The 22,271-nt window shown below is 54.8% G+C and overlaps 1 protein-coding gene across 6 annotated transcripts; it reads left to right on the top strand.

Moving 5' to 3' along the window:
- Slc27a1 (solute carrier family 27 member 1) lies at nt 1–21,555 on the top strand. Of its 6 annotated transcripts, none has more exons than XM_008824598.3 (13): nt 1–219; nt 1,933–2,100; nt 12,605–12,999; nt 13,112–13,273; nt 13,353–13,422; nt 14,002–14,093; nt 14,167–14,276; nt 17,719–17,928; nt 18,128–18,254; nt 18,354–18,491; nt 18,567–18,731; nt 19,048–19,194; nt 20,380–21,555. In XM_008824598.3, the coding sequence occupies exons 2-13, from the start codon at nt 1,934–1,936 to the stop codon at nt 20,535–20,537; spliced, it is 1,941 nt and encodes a 646-aa protein (XP_008822820.1). In that variant the 5' UTR covers nt 1–219; nt 1,933; the 3' UTR covers nt 20,538–21,555. The 6 variants fall into 6 exon arrangements, with proteins under 6 accessions (XP_008822820.1, XP_008822818.1, XP_008822822.1 ...); XM_008824596.3 differs by having other exon boundaries at nt 1–235; XM_008824595.3 differs by lacking the exon at nt 1–219 and adding an exon at nt 801–1,110.
- Nucleotides 21,556–22,271: the final 716 nt, after the last annotated feature.

Genomic DNA, 22,271 nt, shown 5'->3' with positions numbered 1-22,271 from the left:
AGGGTGGATAAGAAGGAGGGACTCGGGGAAGAGGCACGCAGGGGCACTGCACTGGGAGAAGCGCCCAAGACTCTCCAAGGGACACATTCCCTGAAGGGACCCGCTGGCTGGGGCTGAGCTCCAAAGGCTGTCTAGGCCTCCCGGTTCACCTGCTTCTGCCATAGCTTCTGCGAGAGCCACGAGCGATCTGCGAGGGTAGGAGTCTGCAAGCGTGCGCAGGTCAGCCTGACAGCAGGTACCAAGGGCAGGAGGGCAGGGCAGGGCCGGGGGCGCCTCTGGATGGGTACTTAGCATTCTGGGGTGCAAACAAGGGCTCAGGAAGTCTCCTGAGGTGTTACAATAAGGCTGTGATCTTCTGGGGTGCAACAAGGGCTGGGGGTCTTCTGGATGAAACAAGGAGTCTTGGGGTCTCCTGGGGGGGCAACAAGGGCTCGTGGGGTCTCGTGTGTCGGAACACGATGGGCATCTGGATTGTGACTCGGAGCCTCAACTCGCCAGGCTTTGGGGAGCTGGAGTTAGGGGGGTGAGAGTCCCTGATCTCCAAAGACAGACCTCTGAGACCTCTAGGGTATGAATGCAACTCCCCAGAAGCCTGGAATGCGTAAACGTTTGGGAGCGAAAAAGCCGTAGGGCTCGAATTTAGGACCAGCTGGGTCAGGTTTGCAACTCCTGTGGGCGGGGGGGCCAGAGCCGGGATCCTCAAACAGGGAGGGTGGAGCCTAGATACCATCTGGGGCCGGGCGCGCCAAAGCCACGCCCAGGGCCACGCCCCCTTCCGCCACACCCACATGCTTTCCCTGCAACCGGGACCCAGCCGTGCTGTTGTCTTAGAGACTGCACGGAGCCTCCGCCGGCCGCTCTTCCTTCCCCGTCTCTTTGACTGTGGTCTCTCTGGCCTGCACGTCCTCTCTATGGTCACGATCTCCGGAAGAGGGTCGACCTGTGTAGTGCGCAGTGAGGGACTGGGAGCGTTAGGCCTGGAGGAATTGGGCCTGGGGGCGGGGCTTGGCGTTAGGAGGGCCGGAGTCGCTGTCCTCTTCTTGGGCGATGACTGACAAGGCCTGAAGGCAGCGCGGGAGGCCGGTAACCAGGACTTCGAATGCCAGCCAGGTCAGGCACTAGGGGCGGGGCCTACATTAGAGTGGGCGGGCGTTGGTGGGCGGGGCCATAAGCCTCACCTAGGGGAGGAGCCTGACTCAGTTTGGCAGGGCTCCAGCTTGAAGTGCGCGCCGTGGGCGGAGCTAGAGTCCAATTGGGGGCGTGGCCTAGTGAGCAGGGTGCTAGTTAGGGGATAGAGACGGCATCTGGAGGAAAACCTGAGGCAGGACAGGCTTTGCGACAGCACGTGGAGGTGTGCTGCGGGACACAGGACAGGGGTGAGGAGACATAGGGGCGGGGCCTAGACCTATAGCTGTGAAGGGCCGGGGCGTGTGCGTGGGCGCAAAGGCCAGGCTTGGGGAGCCGAAGCGCAGGGCTGGAACTTGGCACTTGTTCTGGCCACATGGTCAAGCCATGGGGGCGGGGCCATTGACTTCTTGTGGGCAAATGCTGGGATGAGGTAAGGTCGGCCTGCCGTTGTTTGACAGCAAGGAGGAACCCACTGTGAGCGGACCTGTACGGGATGTAGCCTATCCTAGGCCTGGGCGGGGCATGGCACCTAGTAAACTAAATTGGTTTGGGTTTGGGCGACTAGGTGAGGAGGAGGCGGAGCCTGGAGCTGAGGCAGTGGGAGCCGGGTCACGGTTTGGGGCGGGGCCTGAGGCGAGGGCCCGCTCCTGGGGTGGGGCCTTGCTCACAGTAAACTGGTAGGGGTTTGCGGGCGCTACGGGCTTGAAAAGGCAGAACCTGACTGAGCGATGCGGGGGCGTGGTCAGGTGGGCGGCGCCTGGCGGGGCGGGGCCCATGCGCGGGGCCTCAGACTGTACTCCGCAGGATGCGGGCTCCAGGAGCGGGCACTGTCTCGGTGGCCTCGCTGGCGCTGCTGTGGCTGCTCGGGCTCCCGTGGACCTGGAGCGCGGCGGCGGCGTTCGGTGTGTACGTGGGCGGCGGCGGCTGGCGCTTCCTGCGCATTGTCTGCAAGACAGCGAGGCGGGACCTCTTGTAAGTAGGCGGGGTCGAAGGTCAGGGGTCAGGGGCCGTGGAGGCGGGGCCATGAGCGAGCAAGGGTGAGCAGGGCCATTTGAGGGTCCCCTTGGGACCCGGGGTTGGTTTTATAGATGAGGGTTGGGCTTGCGGTGGATGTGGGGCTTGACTGCGTAGTGACAAGTTGGGGCACCCCATGAGGCCCTGCAGGCGACAGAACCCCAGTCTGTGGAGGGGAGTGATTGGGACTTGGGGACTGTAGGGAACCAAGGTGACCACCACTCATGTCTGGGCACCTGGTAGACATTGCAGGATCTAGGGATCCCTCTGGAGCTATGGTGACCGAAAGGCCTTTGAGCGTGCAGTGGAGTGACACCCTATCTCTGCGTGCTGCCCAGCCTCTTGGGATGAACTTAGGGTTGGGGTGAAGTGGCTGCTTGGGGAGTCATGGACAAAGGGCTTGTGGAGTCTCTAGATAGCTTTTGCATGACTGCGTGCATTCTGAGAGTTTGAGCTTCTTGTGGAACTTAAGGGTGTGTTCAGGGTCTGTAGGCAGGTCACCATATGTTCCAGGACTAGGTTGATTGTGAAGGCAGGGTGTTCTGGGGGCGTCATGGTATGCAGAAAACATGGGGTGCTCAGGGTTTTGCCCAGAGGAGCTTCTGGGGATATTCCTGGGGCGACCTCAGCACCACTGTGCTTCTCAGTCTCAGGATCAGCCTCCGGTGGGGGCAGGTGGGGTCCTTCACAGGCCTTCTGCAAGGAAACAGACGAGTTCTCTGTAAGGGTAAAGACCCTGAGGTTTGAAGATGGGGACAGGGTGATGTGGCCTGGAGAGGACCCCACAAGTTGATTGGTTCTAACTTTTTCTTCTCCTTGTAGTGGCCTTCCCCAGCCTTCCACCTCCTGGACTTTTTCTTTTTTCTTTTTCTTCCTCAAAGTAGCAAAGAAACTTTATTCAAAGCAAAGCAACAGCACAAGTCAGAAAATACAGTTAAGAGTGACAGCAGATTTGGAGGCAGAGGCAGGGCAATCTCTGTTTCCAGGACAGCCTGGGCTACTCAGTGAGTTCCACATCAGCCAGGGTTACAAAGTGAGACAGGCTTAAAAACAAAACAAAACAAAACAAACAAACCCAGCATGTACATGACTAAGTTTTTTGTTTGTTTGTTTGTTTTGGGGGGGGTCTTTTTGAGACAGGGTCTCTCTGTAGCCCCAGCTGTCCTGGAACTCACTTTGTAGACCAGGCTGGCCTTGAACTCACAGAGATCCGCCTGCCTCTGCCTCCCGAGTGCTGGAATTAAAGACGTGTGCCACCACTCTCGGCTGTTTTTGTTTTTTTTAATTTTATTTATTATTTTTATTTTATGTGTATGCATGTATTGCCTGCTTGTAGATAAGTGCACCTGTGTCATGCAGTGCCCATGGAGGTCAGAAGAGGCTGCCAGATCCCCTGGGACTGGAGTTAGAGACAGTTGTTAGCTGCCATGTGGGTGCTGGGATTCGAACCATGAACAACCAGTGTTCTTAACCGCTGAGCCATCTCTCCAGCCCATAACTAAGTTTTTTATTTATTTATTATTTATTTATTTCTTGAGACAGGGATTCCCTGTAGGCCTCAATCTCAAAGAGCCACATGTCTCTGTCTCCTGAGTGCTGGGATTAAAGGGGTACACCCTTTCTTTCCTTCCTTCCTTCCTTCCTTCCTTCCTTCCTTCCTTCCTTCCTTCTCCCCTACCCCCCCCCACTGAGTGCTGGGCTGACAGTAAAGTGCCACCATGCCATTAATGCCATCTTAAAAATAAGCAAATTGGGGCTAGAGAGATGGTTCAACAGTTAAGAGTACTAGCTGCTCTTGCAAAGGACCTGGGTTTGGTTCCCAGCACGCACATGGCAGCTAACCTATCTATACCTCCAGTTCCAGGGAATCTGGTGCCCTCTTCTGGCCTCTGGACACCAGGCACACATGTGGTACACATATACACATGCAGGAACTCACACTTGTACATAAATTTTTTTTAAATTTTGGTTTTTTTGAGACAGGGTCTCCCTATAGCCCCAGCTGGCCTGGTTCTCACTTTGTAGACCAGGCTAGCCTCAAACTCACAGAGATCTGCCTGCCTCTGCCTCCTGAGTGCCAGAATTAAAGGCATGCACCACCATGTCTGGCAAAATTAAATATTTTTTTAAGAGCAGAGTAAGGCAGAACATGGGTGTGTAATGTGCCCAGTATCACACAGGTAGGGCCATCAGCAGGTACAGGCAGAGTGACTTTTAAGCCTGACTGCAGCAGGCTTTGCCTTTGGAGTTATCTTTTCTTCTTCATTTTAGTTTTTGTTTGTTGTTTGTTTGTGTTGAGGCAAAGTCTCACTCTAGCCCAGATTGGTCTGGAACTCCTGCTCCTTCTGCCCCAGGCCCCCAGTGCTGGAACCCCATGTCCAGCTATGTCAAGCCTCTCTGTGGGTCTGAGCATCTGCCTGAGCTCTGCCTGCTTCTCCTAACGGGCTTGCTTTGCTGTCAGCAATCTGGTCACATGCTTGTTGATTTCTTCCTGCCCTGGAATCCTGTGACCTACAGATGAAAGAGACAGAGGGACAGGAGAGGCCCTGGGAAGGGCCAGGCCGGACAGGGGTCTCTTTGTGCTGGGTGTGGGGGTGGCTTGGTCTACTGCCAACCTCAGCACCCCAGCATGCAGTGGGGACAAAACACCGGATCCCTGTCTGGCTGCGTGGGCGGGCTGGAGGGAGGGGAGCCTGAGGAGGGTCAGACAGGCCCACAGGGCTGCTGGAAGCTTGCCTGCCTTGGGAGCCTCACCAGTCATGGTCTAGTCCCCATTTTCAACTTCCAAACCAGCCTCCTAGCTGAGCTGTTTCTGGTGGTGGCCCTATCTCCGTGGCTGACACCCGGCCCCTTCAAGAGTCCTTAGGGCAGAGCCAGGCCGACAGTAGATTCTCTCATGTGCACATCCTGACAGCCCATGGGCTGGGGGCAGGGGCGGGACCCTGGGATCTGACTGTGGAATTTGGCTGCCCCAGCACCTTAATTTCTGACTTATATCCTTAGGTGGTGTGCTTCCTTTGAGGTGCATGCATTGTGCCATGGGCATCTGTACCAAGGAACCTGTGAGGGAGCTTCAGTGTTGGGTCACTCTGTCCTTATTCCTGTGTGACATCACACATTAAACCTCTGAGCTGACAGCTCATCCACCATCTTGTAAATTAGGATTACAACAGCTGTAAACTGATCACAATGGGTAGTACGTAGTAGGTGTTTAACAGATTTGAGGACAATCATCTTCTCTTGAGCCACTCTTTTTATGTATGGCTGTGGCATTTTTTTTCTTAGTTTCTCTGTTATTAACCGTTCTACCTTGTGGAGTCACTCTCAGTTCATTTCTAGACCTTGGCCATGGTCCCAGGGCTTGCCCCAGGAACTTCTTGTTGGGGGATCCCATAGTCCAGACTGCTTCCACTAACACCCTACAAGACTTAGACCAGTGCCTCAGGCTGCCAGGATCTGACTGCAGTGTGGGTGTGGAATCAATTTTGTTTTGCAACAGCATCTTGCTGTGTAGTACAGACAGGTCTGAAACCCCAAGTCCTGCCTCACCTGAGTGTGGGGTGATAGGTGTGCACTGCCATACCATGCTCAGGATGTTTTTATTCCAGTTGGAGTACATTGCATTTCTCTTTAACTGTGCCTCTTTCAGCACAGTGTTGGCTCCCAGCATGCATGGTAACAGTCTGTGGGCAGCTGTTCCCCTCACATCTTCGCCATGGGGCAAAGCCCATAGTGTTCTCGTACCTCAGGTCAAAGCTGGCAGCTTGTCATTGTGTGTGGAACATTTCAATAGCTCGATAACCAGCCGAAGCACAGAACTGCCCCAAACTCGGCCCTAGCAGACTGGACAGGATGCTTGTGTGTGCCTGTGTGGGAGCCTGCAGGCTGGCGGGAAGAGGCACAGGTGACTCAGGTTTCTCTCTACTTTGGCTCAGTGGGTAAAGGCACTTGCTGCTAAGCCTGACCTGAGTTCAATCCCAGGACTCACATGGTTGGTGGAGACTTCTGCAAGTGGTCCTCTGACCTCCACATGTATGTGGTGGCACAACACACACACACCAATAAATAAATGTAAGAAAATTAAAATTAGGAACTAGAGAGACAGCTCAGTAGTTAAGAGCCCTGGCTGCTCTTTTAGAGGACTCAGGTTTGCTTCCCAATAGTCACATGGTAGCTAACAACTGTCTATAACTCCAGTTCCAGGAGATCTGACGCCCTCTTATGGCCTCTGCCAGCATTGCATGCATGTGGTGCACTTACATACATGCAGGCAAAGCTCTCATACACATAAAATATTAAACATTTTCCTCCTTAATAATTAGTAGTTGTGAAAAACATTACCATTGAAATCTACCTGACGACTTTATATCCATGCTCAGATGCCAAGGAGCTCAGAAAGTAACCAACTGTGACTAGTAATAATCAGATATATAGAAATTAGAAATGCATGTGCAGACAGCTTAATGTCAATTGCATTAAAAATGAATTTTTCTGTATGAAACTGTGCATTTTAATAATGAAATGGAGATCTTTTTTAAAGGTTAAAAAACTTAAACATGTTATTTTATTATTTTTATTTTATGTGTATGAGTGTATTGCCTGCATGTGTGTTAAGAACACCTGTGCATTGCCCGTGGAGTCAGAAGAGGGCATTGGATTCCCCTGAAATGAATTACAGAGGGTTGTTAGTCACCATGTAGGTGCTAGGACTCGAACTTCAGTCCTCTGCAAGAGCAGCAGGTGCTCTTAGTTGCTGAGCCATCTTGCCAGCCCAAAATAAAACCTTTTTATTTGTTTTTTTGGTCTTTCTGAGACAGGGTCTCCCTGTAGCCCTAGCTGGCCTGGAACTCTCTACGTAGACCAGGCTGGCCTTGAACTCACAGAGATCAGCCTCTGCCTCCCAAGTGCTGGAATTAAAGGCATGTGCCACCATGCCTGGCTATTTTGGGTTTTGTTTTGTTTTGTTTTGTTTTTTAAGCCATCTCTCCAATCCCTAAAACACATTTTAGAAAAGAAAATACCTATTAACTAATTTGACTGCAATTAGGATGCACTCAGCCCTCATTCAGAGACTGTGAACTGGGCTGCTCCCTAGAGTATTTCCGTGAGCCAGAGCTGTCACTTGTGGACACTGGCAGAGTGGAGAGATTTGACTTTCTGACTTCATTCCAAATCAGTCCTGACTGTCTGGAATCCAGGCATGACCCCCAGGCCAGCAGTCGATTTTCTTAAAGGGAAGCACTGATAGTTTGCTCCCCTCTTTCCCTCAGAGTTCCTGTCCCTGAATTCCTGGGTGTGAGCTCTCTGCTAGATGTTGAATGTTGGTTCTCTCAGGTTCCACCTGCCTCAGCCTCCCCACTACTGAGCTAAAGGTGTGTTCCATCACACTGACATCCATATATATATAATTTTTTTTTGGTCTTTTTGAAGCAGGGTCTCCCTGTAAGCCCCAGCTGTCCTGGAACTCACTATGTAGACCAGACTGGCCTTGAACACACAGAGATCCGCCTGCCTCTGCCTCCCAAGTGCTGGGACTACAGGCTGTGCCACCACGCCTGGTGATCTATTTTGTTTTTTTGAGTCCCAGTTCCTCTTGCTGTGTAGCCCAGGCTGCTATCAAACCCATGGTCCTCCTCCCTCAGCCTCCCCAGTGCTGGGATGACAGGCATGGGCCCTCCCTCATGTCTGGCTGTGGGGTCACTCCCTCTCCTCGCGGGTTGTTGGCCACCGGTCCACGAGGACAAGGGGAGCAGAAGCGACGAGCGGGGTCAGGATGGCCAGTGAGCACTGAGGGAAGAAAGTCCTTCCGGGGAGGCAGGTTCAATGATGCAGACAGTTCCAGACTCAGTGAAACAGCCCCATTTATTCAGTGGGAGAACTAGAGAAATTATAGTGTGGAGGCAGTAGCCAAAGCCTCAGCTGATAGGTGCTCATAGTATGCTTTATTTACATGTGGCAGTGGGCTCCTATCCTCCGACTACCAGGCAATGCCTGATTATCATATAGAAAAAACCTGGGGGTAGTTTTTACTCCAGGTAACTATGCCAAAGGTCTTGTTCCAAATAAGGTCAGGCATCTGTGCTTGGTGGCGCTTTCCAGGTAAGTCAGGAAGAGAGCAGGAGGCCCCCTGCTGAAAAGGGGAGTCCTTCCATTTGGCGCCGAGCCCCTTAGAGCTATCCGGACATGGAGGACTACAACCCTAGCAGCAGGGTTTCCCAACGTCTGGTTACCTGCTTTTTCCCTGCAGTTTTCCGGGACCTCTGTTGCCTATAGTGCCAAGACTCCCAGAACCCAGGGAAAATCCTTTGTTGGTTTATCACAAGGCCTGAGAAAGATCTCAGAAGGATGCCAGGACATGTCCCTCATGAGGTGACAGGGCACCCCCAGCTCTCTGGGCCACAGCCCTCCAGGAAGCCGACTGCTGGCTATTGACCAAAAGGCCCTGAGCCCTGTCCTTCAAAGTGTCTCCTGGGCATCTCAGTGTCTGGGAATTGCTGAGACATAAACACCCACGACAAAAAACTTGGTGGGAAAGACTGGCCAGAGCTGCCAGAGCAGGCCCCCCTGCCCTGCCCCACTCAGAGGTGGAGACGGGGTTTCAGGTGCCATCCTGGGCTACTTAGCAACATCGTGTCTCAAAAGCCAAGCATTGTGTGCAAACCTGTCCTCCCAGCCACTTGGGAGGCTGAGGCAGGAGGATTATAAGATCAAGTCCTGCTTGATCTGCAGTGAGGACCCAAGACCAGCCTGGACAACTTAGTGAGAGCTTGTGTGAAAATAAACTACCGAAAGCAGACTGGACAGCTTCCACAGTGTCTGTCAGATGGGGATGTCTGCCCCACTTTACAGAGGAGAAGCAGGCTCAGGGATTGGCAGACTGGACAGCTTCCACAGTGTCTGTCAGATGGGGATGTCTGCCCCACTTTACAGAGGAGAAGCAGGCTCAGGGATTGGCAGACTGGACAGCTTCCACAGTGTCTGTTAGATGGGGATGTCTGCCCCACTTTACAGAGGAGAAGCAGGCTCAGGGATTGGCAGACTGGACAGCTTCCACAGTGTCTGTTAGATGGGGATGTCTGCCCCACTTTACAGAGGAGAAGCAGGCTCAGGGATTGGCAGTTACTCACCAAGGGTCACGCAACCAGGCAGAACAGATATATCTGATGCCAGGACTTCCGAGGCCTCCCCTGAGCAGTATCTAATTAGGAGAGGAGATGGGACTGGGAGCAGGTGTGTGGGGCAGGTTTTGAGTAGAGGTTATAAAGAACTTGAGGAATGGTGAAAGAATTAAAAATAAGGCAGGAAGTGTGGCTTAGCCGTAGAGTGCTGCTGGTCTAGCTTCAATCCCTAGAACCATAAATTTTTTTTTTTTTTTTGCCAGGTGTAGTGGCACATGCCTTTAATCCCAGCATTCATGAGACAGAGGCAGGTGGATCTCTTTAAGTTTGGAACTCACTACATAGTGAGTTCCAGGCCAGCTGGGACTACAGAGAGACCCTGTCTCCAAAAACTTGTTTTTTTTTAATTTAAAAATTTAAAAATTAAACTTTTTTTGAGACATGGTCTTATGTAGTAACGTAGGCTGGCCTAAAAAAATTACTGTGTAGCTGAGGCTGGCCTTGAACTCCTATCTCTTTCTGGTGCCACTAATCTGTTCTCAGGGCCTGGGCTTTACCTATTGCCCCCAGGTCTCAGCTTAGCACTGTTGGGTTGAGCTGAAGTTCCAGCATGAGGCCCTTGGGAAAAGAAGCGCATCCCCTCATGCCCACCCCAGGAGCTTCAGGTTGGTCTTGCTGACCCTACCAACCCTGTGCTCAGGAGACCTGAGTCACATATGGCTGTGTCCCACCTGCAACTACTCTCAAGGGCTATAGGGTTCCAGACTGATCTGCTCTGTAGGCACCAGAGCTGTCCCTCTGGGGTTATTTGTGGCACATACTGAGGTCCAGGGAGGCTGACCCACGTGCGGGGAGCTTCCTTCGCTTCCCTCCCCTCCCCTCCTCTCCTCTCCCCTCCTCTCTTCTTCCCTTCCCTTCCTTTTTTCTTTCCTTTTTTGTATTTTGAGACAAAATCTGTACCTAACTGACCTCACACTCCCCGAGCCTCCTGAGTGCTGGGATAACAGGTCTACCCTGTGTCTACTCTATTCCTGCTGTCTCTTCAGAAAGACAGCAAAGATAGGATGAGAAACAAGTCAGCTGTCCATGGCTTGCGAGGACCAGGGTGCCAGGGGGAGGAAGATGAGGCAGTGCACAGTGGGTCCTGGAGTGCCCACCAGAACAGTTGCACCAGGGCTTGGAGGAGGGGTCTTCTGGATGTGGAGGGACAGCGCTGCTGGCATAGCCTGTGGGAGTGTGGGAGTGTGTTCAGGGGACCCCAAGAAAGCTGTTGTAACTGCAGTGAGCAAGTGATGGGGAAATACAGGGATGAGTGTAGCACAGGCATCTTCCTCTGTCACCCGCGTCTCATCCACATGGGCCCAGCAGGTAGGGGAGACGAATCGGAAGACTAGGGTACTATCTGTTGGTAGAGAGCTTGCCTGGCATGTATGAGACTCTGGCTTCATCACAGCACTGCAGAAACCGTGAGGTAGTGCTCCCCTCAGGACTCGTGCTCCTCCTCAGTGTCTGCGCTCCCTCAGGTCCTGTGTGCACCCTCAGTACCCGTGCGCTTTCAGGGCCTTTATACAGCCGTAGCTTTGCCGCTGTACCACCCTTGTAGACTCTGCCGCTCTCAAGAGCCCTCACTTTGACTTGTCACTCCTCCCCTGTCACCTACCCTGAGCTCCCTCCTGTGAGGACATAGCGTCCCAGAGGTTTGTGACCCTGGAGGGAGGGTAGGACCTCTGGTGTCCAGAACACGGCCTGGTGCTCTGGGTACCTGGCGGCTTGAGGGAGCAGAGGAGCATGGAGATAATGGACAGATGGGGGAAGAATTGGGGGGTGAGAGGAGGAGGAAGGCAGGGGATGAAGAGTTAGACTGAGGCAGCCGGGCCTGGTGGCACATACCTGTCACCTCAGCCTTCCCTAGCTTAAGGCCCTGAGTTCTAGGATAGCCTGGGCTACAGCAAGGGGCTAGCAAGGGATAACTGAGGCGCTGGTGGGTTCGGTGTCTCTTGTCTCACTGTGCTTTAGCAGAGGGCCATTGTGCTGTAGAGTAAAGGAGGGAAAGACTGATGCCAGGGCACAGGGAGGCATGGGGACAGGAGGGGCGTGCTGCAGAACAACATGGAAGCTGGAGGGCTCAGTGGGGTTGACACATACTTCATTTGAAGCTTGCTCCTATCCTCCCTCCCTTAGTCTCCACCTGCTAGAATGTTTGTGGGAGCAGCTCCTTCCCCACATGTGAAATGCTTCAGCCTCTCTGACTGGTGCCAGTCAGAGATGGGGAAGGGGGAGGGCCCTGCATGGCTCCAGACTGGACTGTGAGGCTGGATGGGGCAGAGAGAGTGACTAGTCCAGAGCTGGAGTCAGTCTGTGGATCGAGGTGGGGTGTGCAAGGGACTTACGTGCTCAGAAAGTCAGGGAGGGGAACTGAAACCTACCTGGTGGCCAGGCCTGCCAACCCGGGCACTGTAGCTATGGAGGCTTATTTCCTTGTCAGTCTGGGTAATCAGTAAAAAGGTAAAAAAGACCAGCACTCAGGAGGCAGGGGTAGGTAGATCTCTGTGAGTTAGAGGCCAACCTGGTCTATATAGTGAGTTCCAGGCCAGCCAGGGCTACATGGTGAGATCTTTTCTTAAAACAGTGAGAAGAGAGGCCAGGCTTGGTGGCTCATGCCTTTAATCCCAGCACTTGGGAGGCAGAGGCAGGTAGAACTTTGTGAGTTCGAGGCCAGCCTGTGAGTTCCAGGACAGCTGAGGCTACAGGGAGACCCTGTCTCAAAAAGACAAAAGAAACAAAACAAAACAAAACAATCAGTGAGAAGAGAGCTGGAGAGTGGCTCAGAAGTAGAGTGCCTGCCTAGAATCCCCTGTGAAGGGGTGGGGGTGTGGCTCAGGAGTAGAGCCCCTACCTAGAATCCCCCAGTAAGGGGTTGGGGATGTGGATTAGGAGTAGAGCCCCTGCCTAGAATCCCCCAGTGAGGGGTTGGGGACATGGATCATGGGTAAAGCCTCTCTGCCTGAAATCCCCCCGTGAGGGGCTGAGGGCGTGGCTCTGGTAGAGTACTTGCTGAGCATGTAGGAGCCCCTGGGTTCCACCCCCAAGATCTGGCTGGAGCCCCCGAGGGCTCCAGTCCAGCTGAGAGAGAGGGCATGTTGACTGGCTTTTGGAGATCCACCAGCTTCCTGGCCCATTGGTAAATGTCCCCTGCCCTTGGCATCCCTTCCTTGGGGGATATTAGCCACTAAAGGACTAAACATGTATGATCTAATTGGATCCCTAGCTGCCCAGAGTCCCCTAAGGGGGATGTTGAGGCTCCAGGCAGCTTCAGGGTAGTGATCCAGTACCCTCCTCCACAGCGGCCTTTCCGTTCTGATCCGGGTGCGAATGGAGCTTCGGCAGCACCGGCGTGCCGGGGACACCATCCCACTCATCTTTCAGGCAGTAGCTCAGCAACAGCCAGAGCGCCTGGCACTGGTGGACGCAAGCAGTGGTGTGTGCTGGACCTTTGCACAACTCGATGCCTATTCCAATGCAGTGGCCAACCTGTTCCACCAGCTGGGCTTCACAAAGGGCGATGTGGTGGCCGTGTTCCTGGAGGGCCGGCCTGAGTTCGTGGGGCTGTGGTTGGGCCTGGCTAAGGCTGGTGTGGTGGCCGCGCTACTCAACATCAACCTAAGGAGGGAGCCTCTGGCCTTCTGCCTGGGCACGTCAGCCGCCAAAGCTCTCATTTACGGCGGGGAGATGGCAGCTGGTGAGACCGGGGTGGGTGGACACCAGGTGGGTGGGGTCGTGGGGCTGCCCAGGGAAGGGCCACGCTGGCCTGGAAGCTGGATGATGACCACCCTGAGCCTGTGTCCCTGCAGCTGTGGCGGAGGTGAACGGGCAGCTGGGAAAGAGCCTCCTCAAGTTCTGCTCTGGAGATGTGCGGCCTGAGAGTGTCCTGCCAGACACGCAGCTCCTGGACCCCATGCTGGCCGAGGCACCCACCACACCTCTGGCACAGGCCCCAGGGAAGGGTATGGATGGTGAGTAAAAGGGGGCCCCTCCCATCTGCCCCCACCCCAACCCTCCAGACTCAGTGCCCAAAGCTACCTTCGCTTGCAGATCGGCTGTTCTACATCTACACTTCGGGTACCACCGGGCTCCCCAAGGCAGCCATTGTGGTGCAGAGCAGGTGAGCAGGGGCCCACAGATGCTTCAGAGCTCCCAGCTGTCCCCAGTGTCCCCAGCCCCTGGAGGTCTGACTTGTGAGGCACCTCAACACCCCATCGCCCCCACTGGTGTCCCAGACCCTCCTGTCCCACATCCAGCTAAGCTACCAGTGTCCCCCAGTGTCCACTTTTCTCCTCCTTCCTCCCCTCCCTGGCCCTGCCCCTCCCTGGCTCTGCCCCTTGAGGGTTTTAAATCGTAAAGTCTGTGACCTCCTGGGCTGCTTTGGCTCTCAGAGTGAAACCCACTGTCTGGTCATGTCCAGGCCTTGCCATCCCATGTGCCTTCCCTTTGTCCTCAGCCCTCCCTGGCCCTGGCCCCTCCTCCAGCCCACCAGGCCCCTTTAGGCCTCAGGACCTTTGCATATGCAGTGCTGGGCCCTCAGAGAGCCTGCCTGCTGGGGCCTGGGGTTCTGTGTCCCCAGACCAGTGCTGTCACCTCCAGGCCCCTGTGATGCCCCAGTGCCGTCACACTTTTCCCACACCCTGGGCATGTGCTGCCTGCTGTACTTGGGACCCAGGGCCAACCGTGCTGCCGCCCGTAGGTACTACCGCATTGCTGCCTTTGGCCACCACTCCTACAGCATGCGGCCCAATGATGTGCTCTACGACTGCCTGCCACTCTACCACTCGGCAGGTATTTGTGTGGCCCAGGGGGGCTTGGGACCCCCCCCAGGGCCCCTCACAGCTCACAGCCGCCATCTCCACAGGGAACATTATGGGCGTGGGCCAGTGTGTTATCTATGGGCTGACAGTGGTGTTGAGAAAGAAGTTCTCAGCCAGCCGCTTCTGGGATGACTGTGTCAAGTACAACTGCACGGTAGGCCCTGCACCTCCAGAAGCCAATCCTGCTCTGGGCTCAAGATGGGTCAGAGATATCCCCCACCTCTGCTCTGCCTCCACTATAGATCCCCCTACCTGCATGCCTAGACCCCAACCCAACTTGCAGGGTCCCTGCCCCCAATGTTAGAGCTTCCCCTTCACCATGTGTGACTGAATCCTACCCCTCCAGACACCAATCCCACTCAGGGTTCAGGATCTTCTAGTCCTGGCCCCTCCTGCCAGGGTCCTACACACCTCTTATAGCCTAGCTATGACAACCTTGACCACCAGGTCCCACCTCTCCCATTCAGGTCATGCTCTGTCTAGCTAAGTGACATCCATCTAGTTAGGCCCCACCCCTCCCAGTGGGGCCAGGTGAAGTGTCTACCCATCTTTGGGGGAGCTGTCCTGAGGAAAAGAAGGACAGCAGGTGTTCCCCTTGGACTCCTGTTGTCATGCAGGGTAGTCTTTGGACTCTCCTAATTGGATACTGACAAGGCATTGTACCCATTTTACAGTCAGAGAAACTGAGGTAGTGTAATGCAACTGGGATGGAGGCCAGGGTGCCTGAGCAGTTCCAGGGCTCCAAATGGGACATGAGGACATGAGTGAGGTCACCTCTCTGGACAGGGAGAGCCCCAAGTTGGGGCTTTAAGAGCACACAGGGGTGATGTAGGTAGACCACTGCCAGCACACGCTAGACCCTGGGCACCATCCCTAGCATTGGGTGACAGTGAATGGAATTAAGACCTTGCTCTTTGCAGCTGGGGTGCAAGGCGTGCTGGGGAGAGACAGCTGGGTGTGTCCAGGGCCCAGGCTAATTACCAGGTGGCAGATGTGACTCAGGGCTTGCCCAGGTCACAGGCATACTGGACAAGGCAGGATGGCTAGCTTTGAAGGCCCATGAAGGGGAAGGCTGTGTTCTACTGGCATCTGAGGGTTTTACCACCTGCTTGGAGAGGGAGTGTTCCTGGGGAAAACTGCTTCTCAGTATTTGAGATACAAAGGAGTCACTTAAGAAAACACAGAAGATTGGAGCTGGGCTCCATATGTATGAATGTATTGCCTGCATGTCTGTGAGTGTACCCGTGTCGTGCTCCTGGTGAGTGCTTCCTAGTGCAGGCACCCTGGATTCCAGCCCAGCACCCTAGCCAAGGCTCTGGTTCTAAGTTCAGGTGGAGGCCCTGGGTTCACTACCAGGCTCCCAACAGTCCAGTGACACCATGCCATGCACTCTACCTCTCTTAGTTCCAGAACTCTTCACCCCCCTTAGCAGTCCCTGACCCCTCTTCCAGCCTCTTGTCACACACTGGAGCCTTTGGCTCTGACAAATGGTGGTTGGCTGCCTGCTTGCTTGTTTTCATCCTCTCTCCATCCCCCAGGACCTTCAAGGCTGGAGTAGCATGTACCTAAAGCCACACCCCAGGCCTGGGATGGTTGCTTTCTTGGTGAATTTTGTACACGAGTGTGTACAGAGGCCAGACATTGATGTCAGGTGTCTTTCTCTGTCCCTGTCCGGCTTATTTTTTGATACAGGGTCTCTCACTGAACCCAGAGCTTGCTGATTGGTTAGACTGGCTAGTTAGTGAGCTGCAGGGACCCTCCTGTCTGTGCCTCCCCACGCTGGGGTTACAGTATGTGGGGTATCAGGATGCCTGGCGACAGGAGGAGGGTGACAGAAAGGGGAAGGTGCTTGGAAGGCCATGTTCCAATAAAGGCACCAGGGAATGTGGACATGGTAGCAGAAACACCTGGCAGATGAGTTTTGTTCTGTGTAGTTCCTGAGAGTCTAATGTGGCAGCTTAGGATGGTCGAGGCCCAGGATCCTCCTGTCTCAGCCTCCTGAGTATTTGGACAACAGGCATTGGGACTACACTGATGAGAGTTTGGAGGGCAGCCGTGGGTATAGGTGGGGTTTTTGTCAATAGTAAGAGATCAAAACCCTCACCAAGGTCTCGGCTTTCGTAAAGACAGGGCTTTTTTTTTTTTCGGTCTTTTTGAGACAGGTCTCCCCATAGCCCCAGCTGGCCTGGAACTCACTATGTAGACCAGGCTGGCCTCGAACTCACAGAGATCCGCCTGCCTCTGCCTCCCAAGTGCTGGGATTAAAGGCATGCACCACCACACCCAGCCCAGGGCTTTTTAAAAAATATTTTATTATTTTTTTATTTCATGTGTACAAATGTATTGCCTGCATGTATGTGAGTGTACCCGTGTCGCGCAATGCCGTGGAGGTCAGAAGAGGGCTTTGGACCTGGGTCCTCTGCAAGAACAGTCAGTGCTCTTAACTGCTGAGCCGTCTCTCCAGCCCCAAGACAAGGCTTTCTTAACAGAAACAGAATGGCCCATGGTTCAGGCTTCAGGTACAATTTGATCTAGGAGGTCTCTCTCGCTCTCGCTTTCGCTGTCTCAGACACTTACGTAATTGGGGCTGGCTTGGAGCTTTCATGTAGCCGAGGCTATGCATGGCTTTGTGGTCCTGTGCACCCTGCACTTTGGGCACATACTCTGCCAACTGAACCACGTCCCCAGCCCTGCATTTTGTCTCCTCAGTCTTCTCCTTGGCTTCCCTTTGCAGTGGTGGAGGAGGGGTACTGCCCCTCTCCAGGAGCCTCCCCAGCTGCTTTTCAACCTTCCATCAAGGCTGCGCAGTAAGCTGGGTGTGGTGGCTAATGACTGTGGGACCAGATGAGAGACAGGTGGTAAGACCCCAGGTCAGACTGGGCACAGTGCTGTACACCTGCCACCCCAGCATTTGGGAGATTGAGGCAGGAGGATCAGAAGATCTATACCAGCCTGGGCTATGTGAGACCCTGCCTCAAAAAAAAAAAAAAAAAAAAAAAAAACATGAAAAGGGGAGGCTGAGGCTTGTCTGTGGTGTGCAGGGCCTTTCTAGCCCCAGTAGTCCCTCCACCCAGTGCTGATGCTCCTTGACCTGGCGCTGATCACATGCCCATCCAATCACAGCTGTAGGGCACGGTTGTTGTCTACACAGTGTCTAGAGGCAGTCCAGGCAATAGAATGCAGGTCCCTGGCAATTTGGGTCCCTTTCTGCAGATGATGGGGATGCTTTGTGACCAACCTGGGGGTTAAACCTGGGCATGTCGCTGGTTCATTCCAACTGGGTACAGGGTACCTGGCTTCAAAGTCGAATCCAGCCACTTACCAGCTCATGACCTTGGTCGTTACTGTCAGCCTCAGTTTTTCCATCTGTAAAATGCTGCATAGAAACCCGCCCCAACAGAGAGAATTATTGGGGGAGAAAAGGAAAGGAAAAAACACAATGCGAAAGGAGCTAAAGACTATGAGGGCACTCCAGGGGCTCCCCGAGATCACACCCGGCCCCGCCCCCGCCAGCACCTCCATCCGTTGTGTGCCCGCCCCAGCCCTCCCCCCACAGTGTGGCCCCGCCCTGAGCCAGCCCGTCCGCCCGCCCCCAGGTGGTGCAGTACATCGGGGAGATCTGCCGCTACCTGCTGAGGCAGCCAGTGCGTGACGCCGAGCGGCGGCACCGCGTGCGCCTGGCGGTGGGCAATGGCCTGCGGCCGGCCATCTGGGAGGAGTTCACGCAGCGCTTCGGTGTGCGGCAGATCGGCGAGTTCTACGGCGCCACCGAGTGCAACTGCAGCATCGCCAACATGGACGGCAAGGTGGGCGCGTGCCGGGCCTCCCTGACCTGGGCTTCTGCTGTGGACTCCAGTAGGAGTCGTGATGTCCCCGCATGAGGGCTGTGCTCAGGGCCGTCTTCCCGGCTTGGCCGCTCACCCGACGGCACAGCTGGAGGGCCGCTAGGGGCAGTCCTAGTATCCCCAGCCGGCAGGCAGGTCACCTCGGCCTCCTCCTCCCCAGGTTGGCTCCTGTGGTTTCAACAGCCGCATCCTCACACACGTGTACCCCATCCGCCTGGTGAAGGTCAATGAGGACACGATGGAGCCGCTGCGGGACGCCCAGGGCCTGTGCATCCCATGCCAGCCCGGTGAGCGTGGCGCCCCGCTGGTCCGGGGGAGCTGGGGGGCCCTGCCCCGTCGCCAGAGTCCCTCTGCACCTACCTCCGCCTCACCTTCGCCTCTTCCAGGGGAGCCCGGCCTCCTAGTCGGTCAGATCAACCAGCAGGATCCTCTGCGGCGCTTCGACGGCTACGTTAGCGACAGCGCCACCAGTAAGAAGATCGCCCACAGTGTCTTCCGCAAAGGCGACAGTGCCTACCTCTCAGGTGAGCCTGCGCACCTGGGCTGGCTGGTGCTGCCATAATGCGAGCCGTAGTCCCACCACCCTTTCTTCTCCGCAGGTGATGTGCTGGTGATGGACGAACTGGGCTACATGTATTTCCGAGACCGCAGCGGGGACACCTTCCGCTGGCGAGGGGAGAACGTGTCCACCACCGAGGTGGAGGCTGTGCTGAGCAACCTGCTGGGCCAGATCGATGTGGCCGTGTATGGAGTCGCTGTGCCAGGCAAGCTGAGGGTGCAAGAGGGCTTGTGGGGTGCAGAAACTATGGGGCAGCCCACCCAGAAGGGACCTGGAGGTACCATACCCCTGGGAAGTACGCCTTGTACATGGCAGACTGGGGAGAACACTGGCTGGGGAGTCCGCTCTCTTTACTAATGTTGAACCTTAGTCCTGTTATGCAGAAGAGGGGGTCGTGATGGTGACACTTTTTGGGGAGCAGGACGGAAGCAGGGATCTTTATCACATCCCAGCTGGAAGAGGGTTGCTGAGTGGAGACCTGCAGGTGGGTGGGGTGGTCTCAGCTGAACTTCCCTCTCCAGGAGTAGAGGGGAAAGCAGGCATGGCTGCCATTGCGGACCCCCACAGCCAGCTGGACCCTAACTCCATGTATGAGGAGCTGCAGAAGGTTCTGGCATCCTATGCCCGGCCCATCTTCCTGCGCCTCCTGCCCCAGGTGGATACCACAGGTACAGCCCCCTCTCTGCCCTTCAGGAACCACTTGTTGGTGGAATTCAGGCCTCTGTGTGACAGTGAGGGTTCCCTCGGTGGGCTCTACGGGGCCGTTTTACTGGTGGGTGTTTGCACCCAGCTCCCCTTTAGGTGTCCCCAAATGTTCTGTTTGCTGTTTCATTTCTCCTTTCTTCTGACCTCCATCAACCCAGTCCCGTGGTCCTCCCTGAATTGCCTGTTCCTGTCTTTCGCCACTGTGTTGGCTGTACAGCACTTCCCTCTTTTCTTTTATGCTTTTCTTGCAGTGCTGATGATCAAACCCCCTACCCCAAGCATGCTGTGCTGGCTCTCTCCCATTGAGCCACATGCCCAATTATTATTTTTGAGGCAGGGTCTCCCCATGGTAACCCAGGCTGTCCTTGAACTTGCCATCCTCTGACCTCAGCTTCCCAAATGCCCAGATGACAAATGTGTGCCACCACAAGGTCTGTGTGGTGCTGGGGATGGAATGAGGGGCCCATGCATGCTAGGCAAGTGCTCTACATCTGAGCTACATGTACTTTACCCACTAAGGTACAAGCACTCTACCCACTGAGCCCCAGCCGTGAAGCGCACTTTTTGTCAACAGCCCATAGTCTGTTTTCAGCAGGTATGGTGGCTCACCCAGCACTCAAGAGGCTGAGACAGGAGGACCACCTTGATTTTGAGACCAGCCTGGGCTGCATAGTGGGTTCCAGGACAGCCCAGGCTACAAAGTAAGACCGGTGTCTCTAAAAAGAACAATAAAGCCGGGCGTGGTGGTGCACACCTGTAGTCCCAGCACTTGGGAGGCAAAGGCAGGCGGATCTCTATGAGTTCAAGGCCAGCCTGGTCTACATAGTGAGTTCCAGGCCAGATGGGGCTACAGGGAGACCCTGCTTCAAAAAGACAAAAAGAACAATAAAAGCCCACAAGTCTAGCTTTGTGGGGTGCACAGTCTGCTGAGACTACTTAGCTCTGACACTGGCACAGAGAAGCTATAGCAGTGAGTTGATGAGTGAACACGGGTGTGCTCTAACAAAAGCCCAGAGGTCGCTGGGCTATGAGCCACCCTGTGGGAGATGAGTGAGGAGCTAGTATTTTCTTACAGTACTAGGAATGTGAGGGTTGGAAGCTGTAGGTCTGAAGACAGGTGGCCAAGGCTCCTCCCTCCTCCCCAACAGGCACCTTCAAGATCCAGAAGACACAGCTGCAGCGTGAGGGCTTTGACCCTCACCAGATCTCAGACCGGCTGTTCTTCCTGGACCCAAAGCAGGGGGGCTATCTGCCCCTGGACGATGCCGTCTACACTCGTATCTGTGCTGGTGACTTCTCCCTCTGATGGGCCAGCTGCAGTTGCTGCACCTGGACTCCTGAGCAGAGACTCCTGCCCCAGTGGCCCTCCTGCCTGGCCATCTGCCCAGCTTTACCCACAGGAGTGGGAACTGGAACGTGCAGGCCCGGTGTCCGTCTCCCACATCCCTCTCCCCATCCATTAGGCCTCTTCTTCCATCTCTTTTCTGTGGGCCTGCCAGGAGCCCCACAGATGTATCTTGGCAACTGTGTCTTGCACAGGGACCAGTGTCCAGGAACCATGATCTAGAGTGCAGTTCCCACCAACCCCCTTGTGCCTTAGGAACCTACCCATGGTTTCCTCATGGAGCCAATGGACACCACATAGCCACCTTCCCCTGTGGACACTAGCTGCAGCACATTCACATCAGTGCCCTGCAGATTCCCAGTCAACTGGAAACTTCACTTTGTTTTGAGACAGGGTCTCACTGTGGAGGCCAAGCTGGCCTCAAAGTCCCCATCCCCCTGCCTCAGCTTGCCTGTGCTGGGATGCAGGTGTGCAGCATGCTGCCTGATCTAGGTGGATGACTGTTTTGCACTATTCTGTCTTTGATGGGTCTCCCTCCTCCTCTTCCCCTCAAAAGTTCCAGGACTGACTCTGACCACTTGGATATCACCACTGCTGGCCCCAGCCTCATGTTTGTTTAGGACCTCCAGGAGGAGGCAACACCCTGAGGGTGGTCCCCACCGCTACAGAGAAAGAGCTGTGATGACTTCAGGTGCTCTCTGGTGGTGACTCTGGATGTGTGTCCCCACCACCACTGTGCATAGCTGACCTGCTGCTTGTGACATTGGTCAGTCCACCCCACTGGCTCCCATGTCTCCATCAGGTTCACAGGGGCTCATCTCGGTCACCCTGGCTCTCCCTCATTCCTGAGGGTCCAGACCCTAAAGGCTGGGGACAGCAGTGTCCCCAGCCACCTCACAGGTGTCGGAACATGCAGACACCATTTCTTGGTTTTAAGAAATAAAACACCAAGTCCCTCACCCTGCTGGGGCCCAGTGTCTTCCATCTGCCCATTGTTCTTCTGCATTCTGAGGCAGGACGGGTGGGGTAAGTTGTGCTGGCCAGACCCCAGAGGACACCTGTGGCCTTTGCTTGGCACCTCCTGCTTTGTGCCAATGATGTAGGGCATGGGAAAGCAGGGCCTATGGATGAGGGAATCAAAAGCTGAGATGGATACAGGCCCCCAGATGATGTGATGGGAGCCAGTTCTGGGGGACAGCAGCCCCAGGATGGGGGCAGAAAAAAATGACCTTGCCCAAGTCAGACCTCACCTGACTTCTCCCAACCTGAGACCCTGTTTGCACAGGCCTGACAGTAGTAGAGTCCCTGGCCAGATGTGAGGCTTCATAGGACATTGCTGTGGCCTTGTGTCCAGGTTGGAGTGACACAGCCCAGTGTCTGACCATCCCTGATGGTTGCTGCAGCCCAACATACCTGTACTACCAAGCAGGACATGTTAGCTGAGGTTGTGATCCCAGCACATAGGAGTCTGAGGCAGGAGGATCACTGCAAATCTGAGCTACCAAGCAAGACCCTGTCGCAAAAATACTAGAAAAGACAATTTTGAGAAAGATGGTTAGATCCAGCCAAATCCTCCAAGGAGTGTTTTCATGACTAGTGAGATGCCTGAGGCTGTGGCTTTATAAAGGAAAATGGTTTGTAAAGCTCAGCCTTGAAGGCTCAAAGCCAAGCACTGTTGTGACAAGTTATCATCAG

Source organism: Nannospalax galili, unplaced genomic scaffold (assembly GCF_000622305.1).
Source record: "Nannospalax galili isolate Female #2095 unplaced genomic scaffold, S.galili_v1.0 scaffold529, whole genome shotgun sequence".
Taxonomy (NCBI): domain Eukaryota; kingdom Metazoa; phylum Chordata; class Mammalia; order Rodentia; family Spalacidae; genus Nannospalax; species Nannospalax galili.
This window is presented reverse-complemented; position numbering and strand designations above follow the sequence as displayed.

Excerpts from the sequence above, each read along its gene's own strand:
- Slc27a1 (XM_008824595.3), top strand. Across the intron at positions 14,277-17,718 it reads GTGTCAAGTACAACTGCACG|GTGGTGCAGTACATCGGGGA; the intron begins GTAGGCCCTGCA and ends GCCCGCCCCCAG. Across the intron at positions 17,929-18,127 it reads TCGCCAACATGGACGGCAAG|GTTGGCTCCTGTGGTTTCAA; the intron begins GTGGGCGCGTGC and ends CCTCCTCCCCAG.